Raw genomic sequence first — 15,549 nt, forward strand, 5'->3', positions numbered from 1 at the left:
ACTTCCACCACAGATTTTCAATTGGATTGAGATCCGGACTGTTTGCAGGCCATGATATTGACCTTATGTGTCTTTCTTCAAGGAGTTTTTTCACAGTTTTTGCTCTATGGCAAGATGCATTATCATCTTGATAAATGATTTCATCATCCCCAAACATCCTTTCAGTAGATGGGATAAGAAAAGTGTCCAAAATTTCAATGTAAACCTGTGCATTTATTGAAGATTTAATGACAGCCATCTCCCCAGTGCCTTTACCTGACATGCAGACCCATATCATAATTGACTGTGGAAATTTGCATGTTTTCTTCAGACAGTCGTCTGCATAAATCTCATTGGAACGGCACCAAACAAAAGTTAAGTTGTAAAGCGCTACGTAAACTGTTGGCGCTATATAAATCCTGTATAATAATAATCATCACCTTGCCCAATGCAGATTCGAGATTCATCGCTGAATATGACTTTCATCCAATCATCCACAGTCCACGATTGCCTTTCCTTAGCCCATTGTAACCTTGTTTTTTTGTGTTTAGGTGTTAGAGATGGCTTTCTTTTAGCTTTTCTGTATGTAAATCCCATTTCCTTTAGGCAGTTTCTTACAGTTTGGTCACAGATGTTGACTCCAGTTTCCTACCATTTGTTCCTCATTTGTTTTGTTGTACATTTTCTGTTTTCAAGGCATATTGCTTTAAGTTTTCTGTCTTGACGCTTTGATGTCTTCCTTGGTCTACCAGTATGCTTGCCTTTAACCACCTTCCCATGTTGTTTGTATTTGGTCCATGTTTTAGACACAGCCGACTGAACAACCAACATCTTGTGCAACACTGCGTGATGATTTACCCTCTTTAAGGAGTTTGATAATCCTCTCCTTTTTTTCAATTGACATCTCTGGTGTTGGAGCCATGCTTCATGTCAGTCCACTTGTTGCAACAGCTCTCCAAGGTGTGATCACTCCTTTTTACCTACATACTAACAAGCAGATTTAATCTGATGCAGGTGTTAGTGTTTGTAATGAAAATTTACAGGGTGATTCCATAATTTTTTCCTCAGAATTGAGTGATTCCATAATTTATTCCCTGTGCTTGTTCTATAAATCTAACTGTTACTGGCCACCACAATTATTTTTCTTGATTTCTTTTAGTGTTTCTTAAAGCCAGAAAGTTGCCATTTGAAATGCCTTTAGTTTTTGGCCATGTCCGTGATCTGCTTTTTTTCTACAACAATAAACAACTGAAGGAACATCCTCAGGGACTGGTGATTCCATAATTTTTGCCAGGGGTTGTAGTTATGCTGGTAATGTGTCCAATATTTAAACAGGTAACCTTAGGTAATAGATGGCTTACTATGTATGATTAAGCTATATAGCAACCCTGCTGGATATGTGGATAGTTTGGCATGGCTTCTAAATGCCTGGACTGGAGCCTAGAAGTGTAGACCCACACCTCAGGTACTCCAGCATTCATGTTCCCAGATCCTGATTTGTAGTCAAGCAATTAAAATCAGAGACTGGTCCACATCATTCCACCCTACACTGGCTTCATTGTGAGTACTCTAGCAGTTAGTGTGCAGTGCTATTCAGTCAGCAATCACCTATGCTATGATGTTATTGGCCATATCCTAGTTTGGGCATGTTCCTTGAATATGGGGGAGTGTCCAGATAGACATACAGTATCTCACAAAAGTGAGTACATCCTCCACATTTTTGTAAATATTTTTTCATGTGACAAAACTGAAGAAATTACACTTTGCTACAATGTAAAGTAGTGAGTGTACAGCTTGTATAACAGTGTAAATTTGCTGTCCTCTCAAATGGGATCTCTCTCCTCCCCTGGGTCAGTCCTACCCTCCCCACAGTTAGAACACACCTAGGGGACACAGTTAACCCCTTGATCACCCCCCTAGTGTTATCCCCTTCCCTGCCAGTGACATTTATACAGTAATCAGTGCATTTTTATAGCACCGATCGCTGTATAAATGTCACTGGTCCCAAAAATGTGTCAAAAGTGTCCGATTTGTCTGCCGCAATATCACAGTCCTGATAAAAATCACTGATTTTACTAGTAAAAAAAATAATAATAATAAAAATGCCATAAATCTATCCCCCATGTTGTAGACGCTATAACTTTTGCGCAAACCAAAGTAATAATGAAGCTTTGCCCCGTCTAACTGACTGGACTGCCTGTGCATCCCATTCTGGCATATATTAAAGAACAAAATTCCTCAAAGAGTGGGACTTTGAGGACACAAGGCAGTAATGGTAAAAAATGTATACAAATTTATTAACAATCAATCAATAATAAACATGAAATGCATATCGCTGATGATAAAAACATGTATGGGGGAAAAAAAACAGCTGAAGAAGAGAGGAAAAAGAGATCCAGCAGTGGACAGCACTGGATAGATTGAGTACTCAGGTAGGTATTTAGGGAAGTGGGGGAGGATATCAAGCTGTAAAATATTTTTTATCTTAAAGCAGGGAATGCATTATGGAAACAAAACATTTTGCCTTTAGAACCAAGATCAAGAGGTATATTTTTGTCCTTATTAAATAGATGCAACAAAACATTTTCAATGGTATACAGCAGTGGTCATCAACCCTGTCCTCGGGGCCCACTAACCGATCAGGTTTTATGTATTACCTTAGGGAGATGCAGACTAGAATACTGCAATCACCAAGCAGCAAATGATATCACCTGTGATGTATTTCAGTTATCTTGCAAACCTGGCCTGTTAGTGGGCCCTGAGGACAGGGTCGATGACCACTGGTATACAGTATTTAACAGACCAAAAGCGAATGAGTATGTAAAGATCATTGTTGGGTTTTTAGGAGATGTCCATATATCTGAATATAATGATTTTTTTTTTGCATGTGCATCTTTAACTAAAGCTTATGCACTTTTTATTGTATAATTGAATAGCCTAGGACTGTGAAGAGTTTAGTTTGATTAAAATTTTACAGATATTAGAATGATGTACTTTTTAAGAATGCATTGTATCGGTCAGATATCAAGGCCAAGATACCTTACTAATCTGCAGGGGTCAATTATGTCAGAAAGACTGCACTCACTGAGTCAGCTCCAATGTCATGTGTTTAAAAGTCAAATGCAATGTGTTTAGACCTGTGCAATTGTTTCTGAGGATGTAACTTGCAGTTTCAGCATTCAGTCAGCATAATATCAGCAGTAAACTTCCTCTCAAATCATTGAGGGCCAATTAGCCACAGAACAGCGGTATCATTATCGACTGTCTCTGATAAACACTCGTATCTCCTAGTTTAAACTTCCTGTGTTCACTGCCTTTCAGTTTCTTACAGTCTATATACACTGAGATAACTAGATGTTATTTTTCTTTTTAGACAGGAAAGTTAAAGCGTTATTATACAGACCTTGAAGCCATGGCAATGGTGACAGCTGCATTCTGCCATGATATTGACCATAGGGGTACAAATAACCTGTACCAAATGAAGTAAGTTCAATTGTACAACATTTATTTATTAGATGCAATGTTTGCCCAGTCTTCTTAAATTATAGTCTTACTGGATATAGCTTTAAAAAATATGGGATTTCAGAGCAAAATAAAAATAAAATGTTAGTACAATCCAAATGAGATAACCTCATGCAAACCCAGTAGTAGGTGTATCCATACTGGAGAGATTATAAATAATAATTCTCCCTAACAATGTCATTACTTAGCTGTGGGTAGAATGTGGCAGTTTTTTAGCACGTACTGGTTTATAAAAAGTCATAGACTTCCATGCCCTACCTTTTCACAATGTGATAGCATTCCCTTGACTATATGGTTAACAGCGATATCACCTCTGTCACCAAGCTTCAGATATCCGGTATTCTCTATAAAAAATATAAGAAGAAACTCCCCCAGGCCTAGTGATAAATATAAAACCAAGCGCTGAAATGGATAAACCGTGATGTAAAAAAATTGGTATGTAGAAAATTTGATTGAACAATGTAAATTAAGCTGCTATCAATTAAAAGGTGATCAGAATCCCATAAACTATAAAAGAAATATAAATATATTGATGCGCTCTAATAAATGATCAGTCAATGTGCATCTAACACCATGTGAAATTGCAAAAACTGTGCAAAATACAAATATGTTAAAAAATGGAAATAAAACGTAAAAAATTGCGCAAAATCACTCAATGAATAAATTACTAGAAAGTGAAAATTAGTGTTGAATAAACTAATACTGATAGATGCAAGAAATGCCCATGGTTATCAGTATACAATCGGTGATAATAATAAAAAGAAGGAAATAGTAAATGCCGATCTGGTGAATATATACACATAAAATAAAATATGATTCTTAGGAAGATTGTTCAGCGGAGATAGACTAGTCCAGGAAATTAGTATGATTAGCCCAGCAGTTCATTCCTAATTAAAATAAGGCGATTAATTTCTGTAGTAATTGTTGTTCATGACTTTAACTACATCCAGCTTCAGCCAAAATAATGTTGATAGTTTGGTTCTCAATACAGGATAATTTATGAAAAATAAACAGAGAAATAGATCATTGCTTGATGAACTGGAAAAAAGGACAAAAGCAAACAGCACAGTGATACACTCACGTGCGCCCGGTTTGATTAAGGCGTACAGGCATGCAGATCGCAGTCAGCCGCTGTGGACGAGGCTTATCGAAAAAGCCGCTGCTGCTCGGCTAGATGTGTCAGACAGCAGTAAATGTCCCTGGCTCCTCCCACGCGTTGCGTCACTGACCACGTGACTTTCTCAAGGATCACAACTTCTTTAGGATTATGCTGAGGGACACTTATGAGGAGAAGAGGGGCATAAGTTGAAGAGTTCCCGACAGTAACTGAGATTAGATTTGGATAGAGTGGTGAAGGTCCTTATTGCTGACTATGTCCTCATTAGGGAGGTTCACTCTCTTTAATTGTCCTGATCTCCAATGTCTCCGGGAAGAAAAGTGATACTAATCCAAAATTGTCTGAGAGTCACCACTAGAACAGGAATAGAGTGGACATCTTCCATTAGGGATGCTTGTACCCATGACAACTGTCTAAGAGGCAATATCCCTCACAATCGAAAGACATCTTCTCAATTTCTGTTGATTCTACAGGACAGGAAGGGAAGAAAAATCTCCTTAACCACTTCCTGACTGCCTGTCGTACACATACTGCGGCAAGGTGGCGCTATTAGGCGAAATCACGTACCTGTACCTAATATTTCTAATAGCCACTGGTGGGCGCGCGCCGCTGGAGCCGTGATCATGTGCTGATTGGTCACAGGAGGAGCCAATCAGTGGGCCAGGTGGACGCGATGTCCACCGGCCACCTATGATCGCTCCCCGCAGAGACAGAACGGTGGTCTGCCAATGTAAACAAGCAGACCACCGTGCTGTCAGGCATGGACACTCTGTTGTAGTGTTCCTGCTAATTGGGAACACAGATCGGAGTGTCCATGCAGTGAGCCCATCCCCCCACACAATTAGAAACACACTGAGGGAACACAGTTAACCCTTTGATTGCCCCTGATGTTAACCCCTTCCCTGCCAGTGTCATTTATACAGTGTCAATGCATAATTTTAGCACTGATCACTGTAATGCCGCGTACACACGATCGCACATTCCGACAACAAAATCCATGTTTTTTTTCCGATGGTTGTTGGCTCAAACTTGTTTTGCATGCACACGGTCGCACAAATCTTGTCGGAAATTCCGAATGTCAAGAATGCGGTGACGTACAACACGTACGACGAACCGAGAAAAATGAAGTTCAATAGCCAGTGCGGCTCTTCTGCTTAATTCCGAGCATGCGTGGAACTTTGTGCATCGGAATTGTGTACACATGATCGGAATTTATGACAACGGATTTTGTTGTCGGCAAATTTGATATCCAGATCGTTTTGTTTTTTGTTTTGTTTGGCGGAAATTCCGACGGAAAATGTCCGATGGAGCCTACACACGGTCGGAATTTCCAACAACAAGCTCCCATCGAACATTTCCCATTGGAAAATCCGACTGTGTACGCGGCATAATAATGTCACTGGTTCCCTAAAAAGTGTCAAAAGTGTCAGTTAAGTGTCCGATCTGTAAGCCGCAATGTCACAGTCCTGCTAAAAATCCCGCTGATCACCGCCATTACAAGTAAAAAATAGATAAATACATAAAAATGCCATAAATATATCCCCTATTTTGTAGACCCTATAAATTTTGCGCAAACAAATCAATATAAGCTTATTGGGATTTTTTTACCAAAAATATGTAGCAGAATACATATTGACCTAAATTGAGGAAGAAATTTGATTTTTTTTATTGGATAGGTTTTATTGCAAATAAAGTAAAAAATATTTTTTTTTGTTTTTTTTTTTAAATTGTCATTATCTTTTTGTTTATAGCGCAAAAAATAAAAACTGCAGAGGTGACCAAATAGCACCAAAAAAAGCTCTATTTGAGGGGGGAAAAAAACTCAATTTTGTCTGGGTACAGCGCCGCATGGGCATGCAATTGTCAGTTAAAGCGACGCAGTGCTGTATCACAAAAAATGGTATGGTCATTAAGGGGGTAAAACCTTCCGGGGCTGAAGTGGTTAATGAGACACATACGACAACAAGAAAGCTGATAGGGGTTTTTACCTTCCCCTATTCTATATGAAATAAAAGAAGCCATTAGATATACTATATTTTAGCTATGAAACCAAAACAATACAATGATTAGTAATATTATACCTAACTTGGTTGATTGTGGACAGACAGATGTCATCAAGACTGATAGGAAGTGAGAAATCTGTCCATCCTAAAATACTGGTTGGATCCAATTTAGGGTAATACATTAATGCAGTATAGCTACAATGAAAGCTTGGTTTTGTGCATAAAAAAAGGAATCTATTGGATATTAATTCTGAAGAGGTTTTTCCAACATATTTTTCTGTATGATAAAAATAATTTGCTAAAAATTGCCATTTGTATAGACTGCTTGCTTTTATCAGACCACATATAGACTACTTTAAAAATTGCCAAACAATTCATTATAAGATTCACTTGTTTGTGTGAAACAAATTATACCAAGGAGAATTTTTCCTAAAAGGTAACAGGGAATTAGCACAGGGAATGTAGTTACTCCTCTCTTTTTGTCAAGCGTATTTGGATACTTTCAGCTTGCAGTATTGAACTGTTTAATGGGATGTCTGATTTTTCCAATGGCTTCTGATGCTGCTTCTTTTGATACTTTCTTTCCATTTAGATCCGGACACCCCTTAGCAAAGCTCCACGGGTCATCTATCCTAGAACGGCACCATTTGGAGTTCAGCAAAACATTGCTCAAAGATGAGGTATAACAGAACTTTCTGATGCAAAAATGCTGATCACATGTGTGCTATTAATATGTAAGCACAAAAATGAAATCTGTATTGAAGAAGGGAATACTAGAGACAATATGAGGAATATGAGGCTTAGAAGAATACAATATGGAAAGAAGAGGGAACATAAGAACACAAGAAAACAGCAGTCATTCTGTTAAAGGCAAAGCCAACTTTTGCTTAGCATTTAGATAACTTGGAATGAAGAAAGGAATATGGCAAGGGAGGTGTTGTAAGGTGGGCATAATTTGCAATTTGACAAAATCTCAGCACAAAAAACAGGACACTTTTGCAAAGTTTTGGAGTATTGGAGTAAATAGGGAAGGCTATAGAAAAATACTTATGTTGGTTTTAAAGGGTGCAAATGCTAGGTTTCCGAGGGTTAGAAAATCTTTTTTCAGCTATCATAGACAAGTCCTTTTACCAAAAATGGCCCCTTTGTAGCTAGGAGCATGACATTGATTATTGAGGAACAAAGGAGCCCTAACTTTAATCCATACCCTAACTATAACCCTAGTTCATGCCAGCACTGACATTGTGTTCTCCTGGCTTTGTTTATTAACATAGATTTAGGTTAACAATATGGTTAGCATTAGAATAAGGGTTTGTGTTATTGCTTGTCATCAAAACTATTGATCAAGATGAGTGCTGGAATGGTGTTCACATGGCTTTGCTTTCTAACTATTAAAAAACATTTTTAAGCACATTTTACCTAAGCGATCCTCGTTATGAATTTTTAGTCTAATTTTAATAAATGTTTGGTGAAGGTGAAATCAATAAATTTGCTGCAAAATACATTTCAGCTTAATCAATAGGCTCATCCCTAATGGTTATGAGTGAGAAGGGAATGTAGCAGAAAATGAGGCTGCATTTTACACAGTTTCCAGAAGTATACCACAGTCAGCTACCTCAGGGAAACTTCAGAGATTTAGCCCATGTGAATCCTGTATGCATATTATTGCATTAGTGCTCAATTTGGATCCCATAGAAATTAATGATTACATAGAGAAATGCATGTAGGGTTATACAGAAAAAATATGTTATACTTCCCATCACTCCGGATTGAAGAAGGGTTGCTTTTTTATCCAGGTCCAGAGAAGGTTGGCATCTGTTGAAAGTGGGCATGATATGTTAAAGTGTGTGTGGGGTTTGGTCAGACCAGGCCAAGTTTAATAAGCCCTTTTTTTATCTACTTTTAATGGTTGGGAAATGTACCAATAATAGAGACTGATATTTTTTTTATACATTTGATGATTTCGTTTAACACGTTCTGTTGTTCACAGCAAATAAACATCTACCAGAACCTGAACAGGAGACAGTATGATCATGCTATTCATATGATGGATATTGCAATCATTGCCACAGATCTGGCTTTGTACTTCAAGTAAGTTTATCCCTGTAAAATAAACCTCTAAGATTGGACAATTACATTTGTTAAAAGGCTACTTCCATGAATCTTATAGATAGCAAATTTTATTAGAACTAAGAGCTCATAATATTCTCAATGTATTAGGGAGTTACTGTTTCTGTACTTCACAGCTGAAATCTGAAATGCATAGATGTTAAAATCATGCTTCAGCCAAACTGTTTTGGTAGTTTTAGTAGGATTAGAAATTCTGTCAGGTTTTTACTGATGTCTGTAATTCTTTTGGGGACATATCCAATGACACAACAGGAGGTGGTGATGGGGGAGGGGGGTTTGTTGAGGGTTTCATCTCCCAAATGGAGGCAGATAAGAATGCCAAGCCTTGTCATGAAAAAGTCCATAAGGAATGGTTTTCATTACTGGTATCATGTTTTTCCTTGGGTATGCCCACATTTGGGTTCATTTCTCCATGGTATTGTGTTTTATAAAAGTCACATTGGTGGATAAAGGTACAAAACTACACATTAGCATCCAGTCACTACTATTTTCCCATAGACAACACCTTTCGGCAACGATACACAAGCTGAGCAATGCCCTTATGATCCAAACATTAATCGCACATGAAATCAAATAATAACAAGCGCTCTTGTCATATATCAATTGAAACTGATGCACCTTTATCCTTTCACACAGGAAAAGGGCTATGTTCCAGAAAATAGTGGACCAGTCTAAAACATATGAAAATGAGAAAACATGGACGGAGTATCTTATGTTGGAACAGACCCGCAAAGAAATAGTCATGTATGTATAAGAGAGAAATATATATTGACTCATTTATGAAAATGCACCATATTTCCCCTCTCCTTTGGGATCTTTTTTCACTCTTTACTTATCCCCTTCCTGTGCTACACTTTTTGATGCTCTACTTCCCTAACCCTCCTCTCAACTTCTCCCCCCCCCCTCTTTTCTCTTTTTTTTTATTTACTCCTCACCCTAGTTCATTTTTCCCTGAAGTCACTTACTTACCCCCTCTCCAATCTTAGACAACCCATTGGTCCCCCCCCCCAATATAATCCCATATTCAAACTCAGGACAGGCTTTTATTCCATACCCATAAAGATACAAACTTCCAGATCAGAGCTAAACAGAGCCCAATCCTTTCCACGACCTCTCATACGACACAATATCAACTTCCAACTAACAGGTCTCAAATGTCAAAATCTGATATGAAAGATTAAACTATTGATGTGCATTATCTTTGTTCCTGTAGCACAAAATTGAATTTAATGTATCTACTACTGAGATGGAAAAACATGTGCAAATATACAGTGCCTTGTAACAGTATTCACCCCCTTTGCTTTTTACCTATTTTGCTACATTACAGCCTTTAGTTCTATGTTTTTTTAATCTGAATTATATGTGATGGATCAGAACACAATAGTCTAAGTTGTTGAAGTAAGGGGGGCATATCCAAGATGGCAACATGAGCAGCTGCTTCCTCCACAAGCTCCGCTGGATTTCTTGAAAATATCCGCATCCACAAGAGATAATCCCTTGATTTCACCCCTGAGAACACCTGGATGAGGCACAGATCCTCGGGTGCGTAGTCTGGTAAGGGGAAAGGACTTAAATTTCCCCCCATCGCAGAGGATCCACCGCCATCTCCCTGCTTGCAAGTGGAGACATGATCCAGGTGCTGCTCCCACGTGGCCTCACACTCACACTATGGAGTCGGCTGACTCCAGGCTGCCCTGGCTAGCGGAGGTGATGGCAGCAAATGCGACATGCCAGTCAACCCTTACTGCCAAGATCGAGGCAGTACAACTGGATGTAGGCCTCATACGCCAGGACAAACTTTGCTCCAGAGTAACAGAGACAGAGCAACAGATCAGCCGGAGAAAGGATGAGGTCCTGGAACAATCTGCGGCTCTCCGCACTCTTCAGACCAAGGTAAAGGCCCTTGAATACAGGGCGCCGAAAATAGGAATAGAAGGAACAACCTTCGCATAATTGGTCTGCCTGAGGGAGCTGAGGGGGGGGGATCCGACAGGCTTTGTGGAGGGCATGCTGCGCACTCTCCTTCCTAATGCCCACTTCTCCCCCCACTACACCGCGGAGAGGGCCCACAGCGTCCCGCCTAAGCCTGGCCCCCCAGGAACTCCCCCCGAGAACTTTCATCCTCCGCATGCTGAATTTCCGTGACTGGGACGTAATTCTCCATGCCTCCAGGCTGCTGGGAGAACTGTGATTCCAAAACACCAAATTGATGATCTTTCCGGATTATTCTGTCGAGCCGCAAAAGCTACGCAAGTTGTTAGACTCGGTGAAAGCGGCGATGAGGACCCGCACCCCTCTTCCACTAAACCCGAAACTAAGACACAGCTTAAATGGGTGGAAGATTTTAAATATTTAGGGATTAAGATCACTGGTGAGATAGGAGACTACATGGGCCATAACATACAGCCTTTAATGTCACAGGTCACCACCAAATGTACAGCATGGCGCTCACTCCCCCTGACACCTGTAGGTAGGGTCAACCTATTGAAAATGGTGTATTTACCTAAATTTCTATTCCTCTTTAGGAACACCCCGACACATCTCCCCAAAAGCTTCTTCAAGAGACTATAGAGGGGTTGCTGGTGTCCTTCGTCTGGGCCGGAAAACCCCCCAGGGTGGCAAAACTAATACTGTATCTCCCCCTTTCGGGAGGAGGTCTGGCGCTCCCAAACTTCCAAATTTACTATTGGGCGGCCGTCCTTGTCACTGTTTGTTGGTGGTTCTCCCAGCCTAGGAAGAACACAGCGGTTACATTGGAAGTGGCCATCCTGGGGTCATAAGCTGCATTGAGCAACCTTGCATTTGGGGGGAGACAGGCCGACCCATCCGTAACTACCTGGCAGGAAGCTAGAGCAGTATACAGAAAACCCTTTCACATATCCCCTCATATGCCCTTATGGGGGAATCCAATGTTGCCCCATCTAAATACTTTACTGGACCCTGCAATATGGGCAAGGAAAAGGATCACAAATTTGAAACATATCACTAAGGAAGGTAAGCTTATGACATTTCAGGAATTGAAAGCCCTGTACTCGATACCTAACTCATGGGAATTTAGATACTGGCAATTGAGACACGCTTTTGAGACTCAATTCCTGGAAACAATAACTTTGGAGTCGGACTCTGTGGAGCGTCTCTTAATTTCCAGTACAAAGGGGAAGCCCCTCTCCTCTCTATACATCTATTTGACAGTATCCCATGATATTAAACCAACCCAATCTCTGGACAAATGGAAGAGAGATATATGAGTGTGACGAGAGTGACGAAGAATGGGAGGAATGTGTCTCCACTTTTATCCCCTCAATGATAGTAGCGAAAGACAGATTTATACAACTCAAATTTCTCCACAGGGCCTACTACACCCCACAGAGACTAGCCCGTATATACCCTCAACGGGATTTATTGTGCCCCAAATGTAGACAGGAGGTAGGCTCATTCTGGCACATAGTCTGGTCATACCCCAAACTCCAACCTTACTGGGAGGCAGTCGCTGATACCATGAGCAGGGTATTTGGAACACAGATCCCCCTGGACCCTCTGACCCTCCTATTGAGTCACTTGGAGGAGGTGCAGGGGGACAGGTATACTAAGCTCTGTCTGACATTCTCCCTGTTCTATGCTAGAAGGGAAATACTACTAAAATGAAAACCGGTAGAACCACCCACAAGAGAGACTCTTGGTGCCTTTCCACAAACTCAGTACTAGTGTTAATTTAGTCGACTAAAACGACTAAAACAATTTAGTCGACTAAAATGACTAAAACATTTTAGCTGACTAAATGAATACTATTTTAGTCGACTAAAATACGACTAAAACTAAAACAATTGAGGTGACTAAAATACGACTAATGCCGCGCACACATGACCAGACTTTCCGGCAGAAAAGGTCCGACAGAACGAATCCGTAGGATATTCCAATCGTGTGTGGGCTTCATCTGACCTTTTCTGTCGAAAAATCTGACGGACCTTAGAAATAGAACATGTTTCAAATCTTTCCAATGGACTCGATTCCTATCGAAAAAAACGTTTCTCTGTATGCTAGTCCAAAACGATGCAAGGGCAGCTATTGGCTACTGGCTATTGAACTTCCTTTTCTAGTCCAGTCGTACGTCATAACGTTCGAAACAATCAGACTTTGGTGGGATCATGTGTAGGCAAGTCCGTTTCGTTGGAACTCCTAAAACTAAAATGCCATTTTAGTCAAAAGACTATGACTAAAATGAAATTGCAATTACTGAAATGTACTGGAGATTTTAGTCGACTAAAATGTACTGGAGATTTAGTAAACTAAATACGACTAAAACAATTGCAGAAGACTAAAATGGGACTAAAATAAAAATGCCATTTTAGTCTAAAGACTAAAATTAACACTGCTCAGTATTGATGCCAATGGCTAAAGTACTAAGAGAGGATCCGGGGGATTACATGGGAATGTAGTCATCTCACTTGAGGCCGCCCCCACCCCCCCTTGAATACCTCACCTCTCAGTGATATAGGCTATAGATTTAGGTATAGGAAGTGGGAAGACTATGATTTGATATACAATAAACATCTCTGTTAAAAAAAAGTTGGTGAAGTAAAATTAGAAAAACATATACATAAAACTATTTTTTAGACATAAAAAACTGATAATTGGCATGTGCATATGTATATACCCCCTTTGTTATGAAGCGCATAAAAAGCTCTGGTGCAACCAATTACCCCCCCCCCCCGAATACCTCACCTCTCAGTGATATAGGCTATAGATTTGGGTATAGGAAGTGGGAAGACTATGCTGGTGAAGAACCCTAGTTGTTGCTAGGAATATCTTGAGAATTACTCAAAGGTAAAAAGCTCTGGTGCAACCAATTACCTTCAGAGGTCACATAATTAGTGAAATGATGTCCCCCTGTGTGAAATCTATGTGTCACATGATCTGTCATTACATATACACACCTTTTTTGAAAGGCCCCAGAGGCTGCAACACCTAAGCAAGCACCACTAACCAAACACTGCCATGAAGATCAAGAAACTCTCCAAACAAGTAAGGGACAATGTTGTTGAGAAGTACATGTCAGGGTTAGGTTATAAAAAAATATCCAAAATTGATGATCCCATCAAATCTATCATTACCAAATGGAAAGAACATGACACGACAGCAAACTTGCCAAGAGACGGCCGCACACCAAAACTCACGGACTGGGCAAGGAGGGGATTAATCAGAGAGGCAGCACAGAGACCTAAGGTAACCCTGGAGGAGCTGCAGAGTTCCACAGCAGAGACTGGAGTATCTGTACATAGGACAACAATAAGCCGTACGCTCCATAGAGTTGGGCTTCATGGCAGAGTGGCCAGAAGAAGGACATTACTTTCAGCAAAAAACAAAATGGCACATTCTGAGTTTACGAAAAGGCATGTTGGAGACTCCCAAAATGTATGGAGGAAGGTGCTCTGGTCTGATGAGACTAAAATTGAACTTTTTGGCCATCAAAGAAAACGCTATGTCTGGTGCAAACCCAACACATCACATCACCCAAAGAACACCATGTTTTTCAGCAGTTGGGACTGGGAAACTGGTCAGAGTTGAGGGAAAGATGGATGGCGCTAAATACAGGGATATTCTTGAGCAAAACCTGTACCACTCTGTGTGTGATTTGAGGCTAGGACGGAGGTTCACCTTCCAGCAGGACAATAACCCCCAACACACTGCTAAAGCAACACTTGAGTGGTTTAAAGGAAACATGTAAATGTGTTGGAATGGCCTAGTCAAAGTCCAAACCTCAATTCAATAGAAAATCTGTGGTCAGGCTTAAAGATTGTTGTTCACAAGCGCAAATCATCCAACTTGAAGGAGCTGGAGCAGTTTTGCATGGAGGAATGGGCAAAAATCCCAGTGGTAAGATGTGGCAAGCTCATAGACACTTATCCAAAGGCACCTGGAGCTGTGATAGCAGCAAAAGGTGGCTCTAAAAAGTATTTACTTTAGGGGGGTGAATTGTTATGCACATTAACCTTTTCTGTTATTTTGTCCTATTTGTTGTTTGCTTCACAATAAAAAAAAAATCTTCAAAGTTATGGGTATGTTCTGTAAATTAAATGATGCAAATCCTCAAACAATCCATGTTAATTCCAGGTTGTGAGGCAACAAAATAATAATAATAAAGATGAGATTAAGCATTTAGGAAATGCAAGCAATATACACTGGGGATGTTGTCCTTAACAAACCAGCTAGTTGTATAGAGGTAAAAAAGGAAAATAAAGCACACATTTACAGAGTCAAATCGCATCACCCCTGGAATATCAACAGGTATTGGGCCAGGTGCTCACCAAGGCCTGCATATAATTAGCATTTTGCCCACAGTATAAACTTTTAACCAATAATCAGTTATTCCGAAGTGGGAGAACTATCATTCATCCAACCTCCCCACAACCTTTCAAAATAGACACTCATATTTAATGTTTTACATTGCTATACCTGCAAAAGGGGCCAGCCTGAAGTGATCTAGCAGGACTTCATTTTTTGCCTAAAGTTCCACTGTGTCCTGGACATAGTTTGGATATAATGGTTTTAATTATAAGCATAGTTAATATATAAATTTTTTGCTGAAAATATTTTTTATGAACATTTCAATATTAATTAACACTTTTGATAAACTTTTAGCTACGTTGGATTTTGCATATTGTTTGAATCATTATTTGCACCGAATGGATTTTTTATGCTATTTTAGTTAGCGCACACATCCTTTGCTATACAGTATATTCAATTTATCTGTGGGTTTGTGGTAACCTGTTTGATGTTGGTAGCTGCTCACTACTGCAG

General features: G+C 39.9%; 1 protein-coding gene across 2 annotated transcripts in view; it reads left to right on the plus strand.

Annotated features, from left to right (window-relative positions):
- Positions 1 to 15,549, plus strand: part of PDE6A (phosphodiesterase 6A) — a 178,351-nt gene that overhangs the window by 137,848 nt on the left and 24,954 nt on the right. For both annotated transcript variants that reach the window (XM_073620560.1, XM_073620561.1), the window contains exons 14-17: positions 3,353 to 3,462; positions 7,214 to 7,301; positions 8,612 to 8,712; positions 9,388 to 9,495. In XM_073620560.1, coding sequence (XP_073476661.1) covers positions 3,353 to 3,462; positions 7,214 to 7,301; positions 8,612 to 8,712; positions 9,388 to 9,495 — 407 coding nt within the window. The remainder of the gene's footprint in view (positions 1 to 3,352; positions 3,463 to 7,213; positions 7,302 to 8,611; positions 8,713 to 9,387; positions 9,496 to 15,549) is intronic.

This window comes from Aquarana catesbeiana, linkage group LG03 (genome assembly GCF_042186555.1).
Source record: "Aquarana catesbeiana isolate 2022-GZ linkage group LG03, ASM4218655v1, whole genome shotgun sequence".
Taxonomy (NCBI): Eukaryota; Metazoa; Chordata; class Amphibia; order Anura; family Ranidae; genus Aquarana; species Aquarana catesbeiana.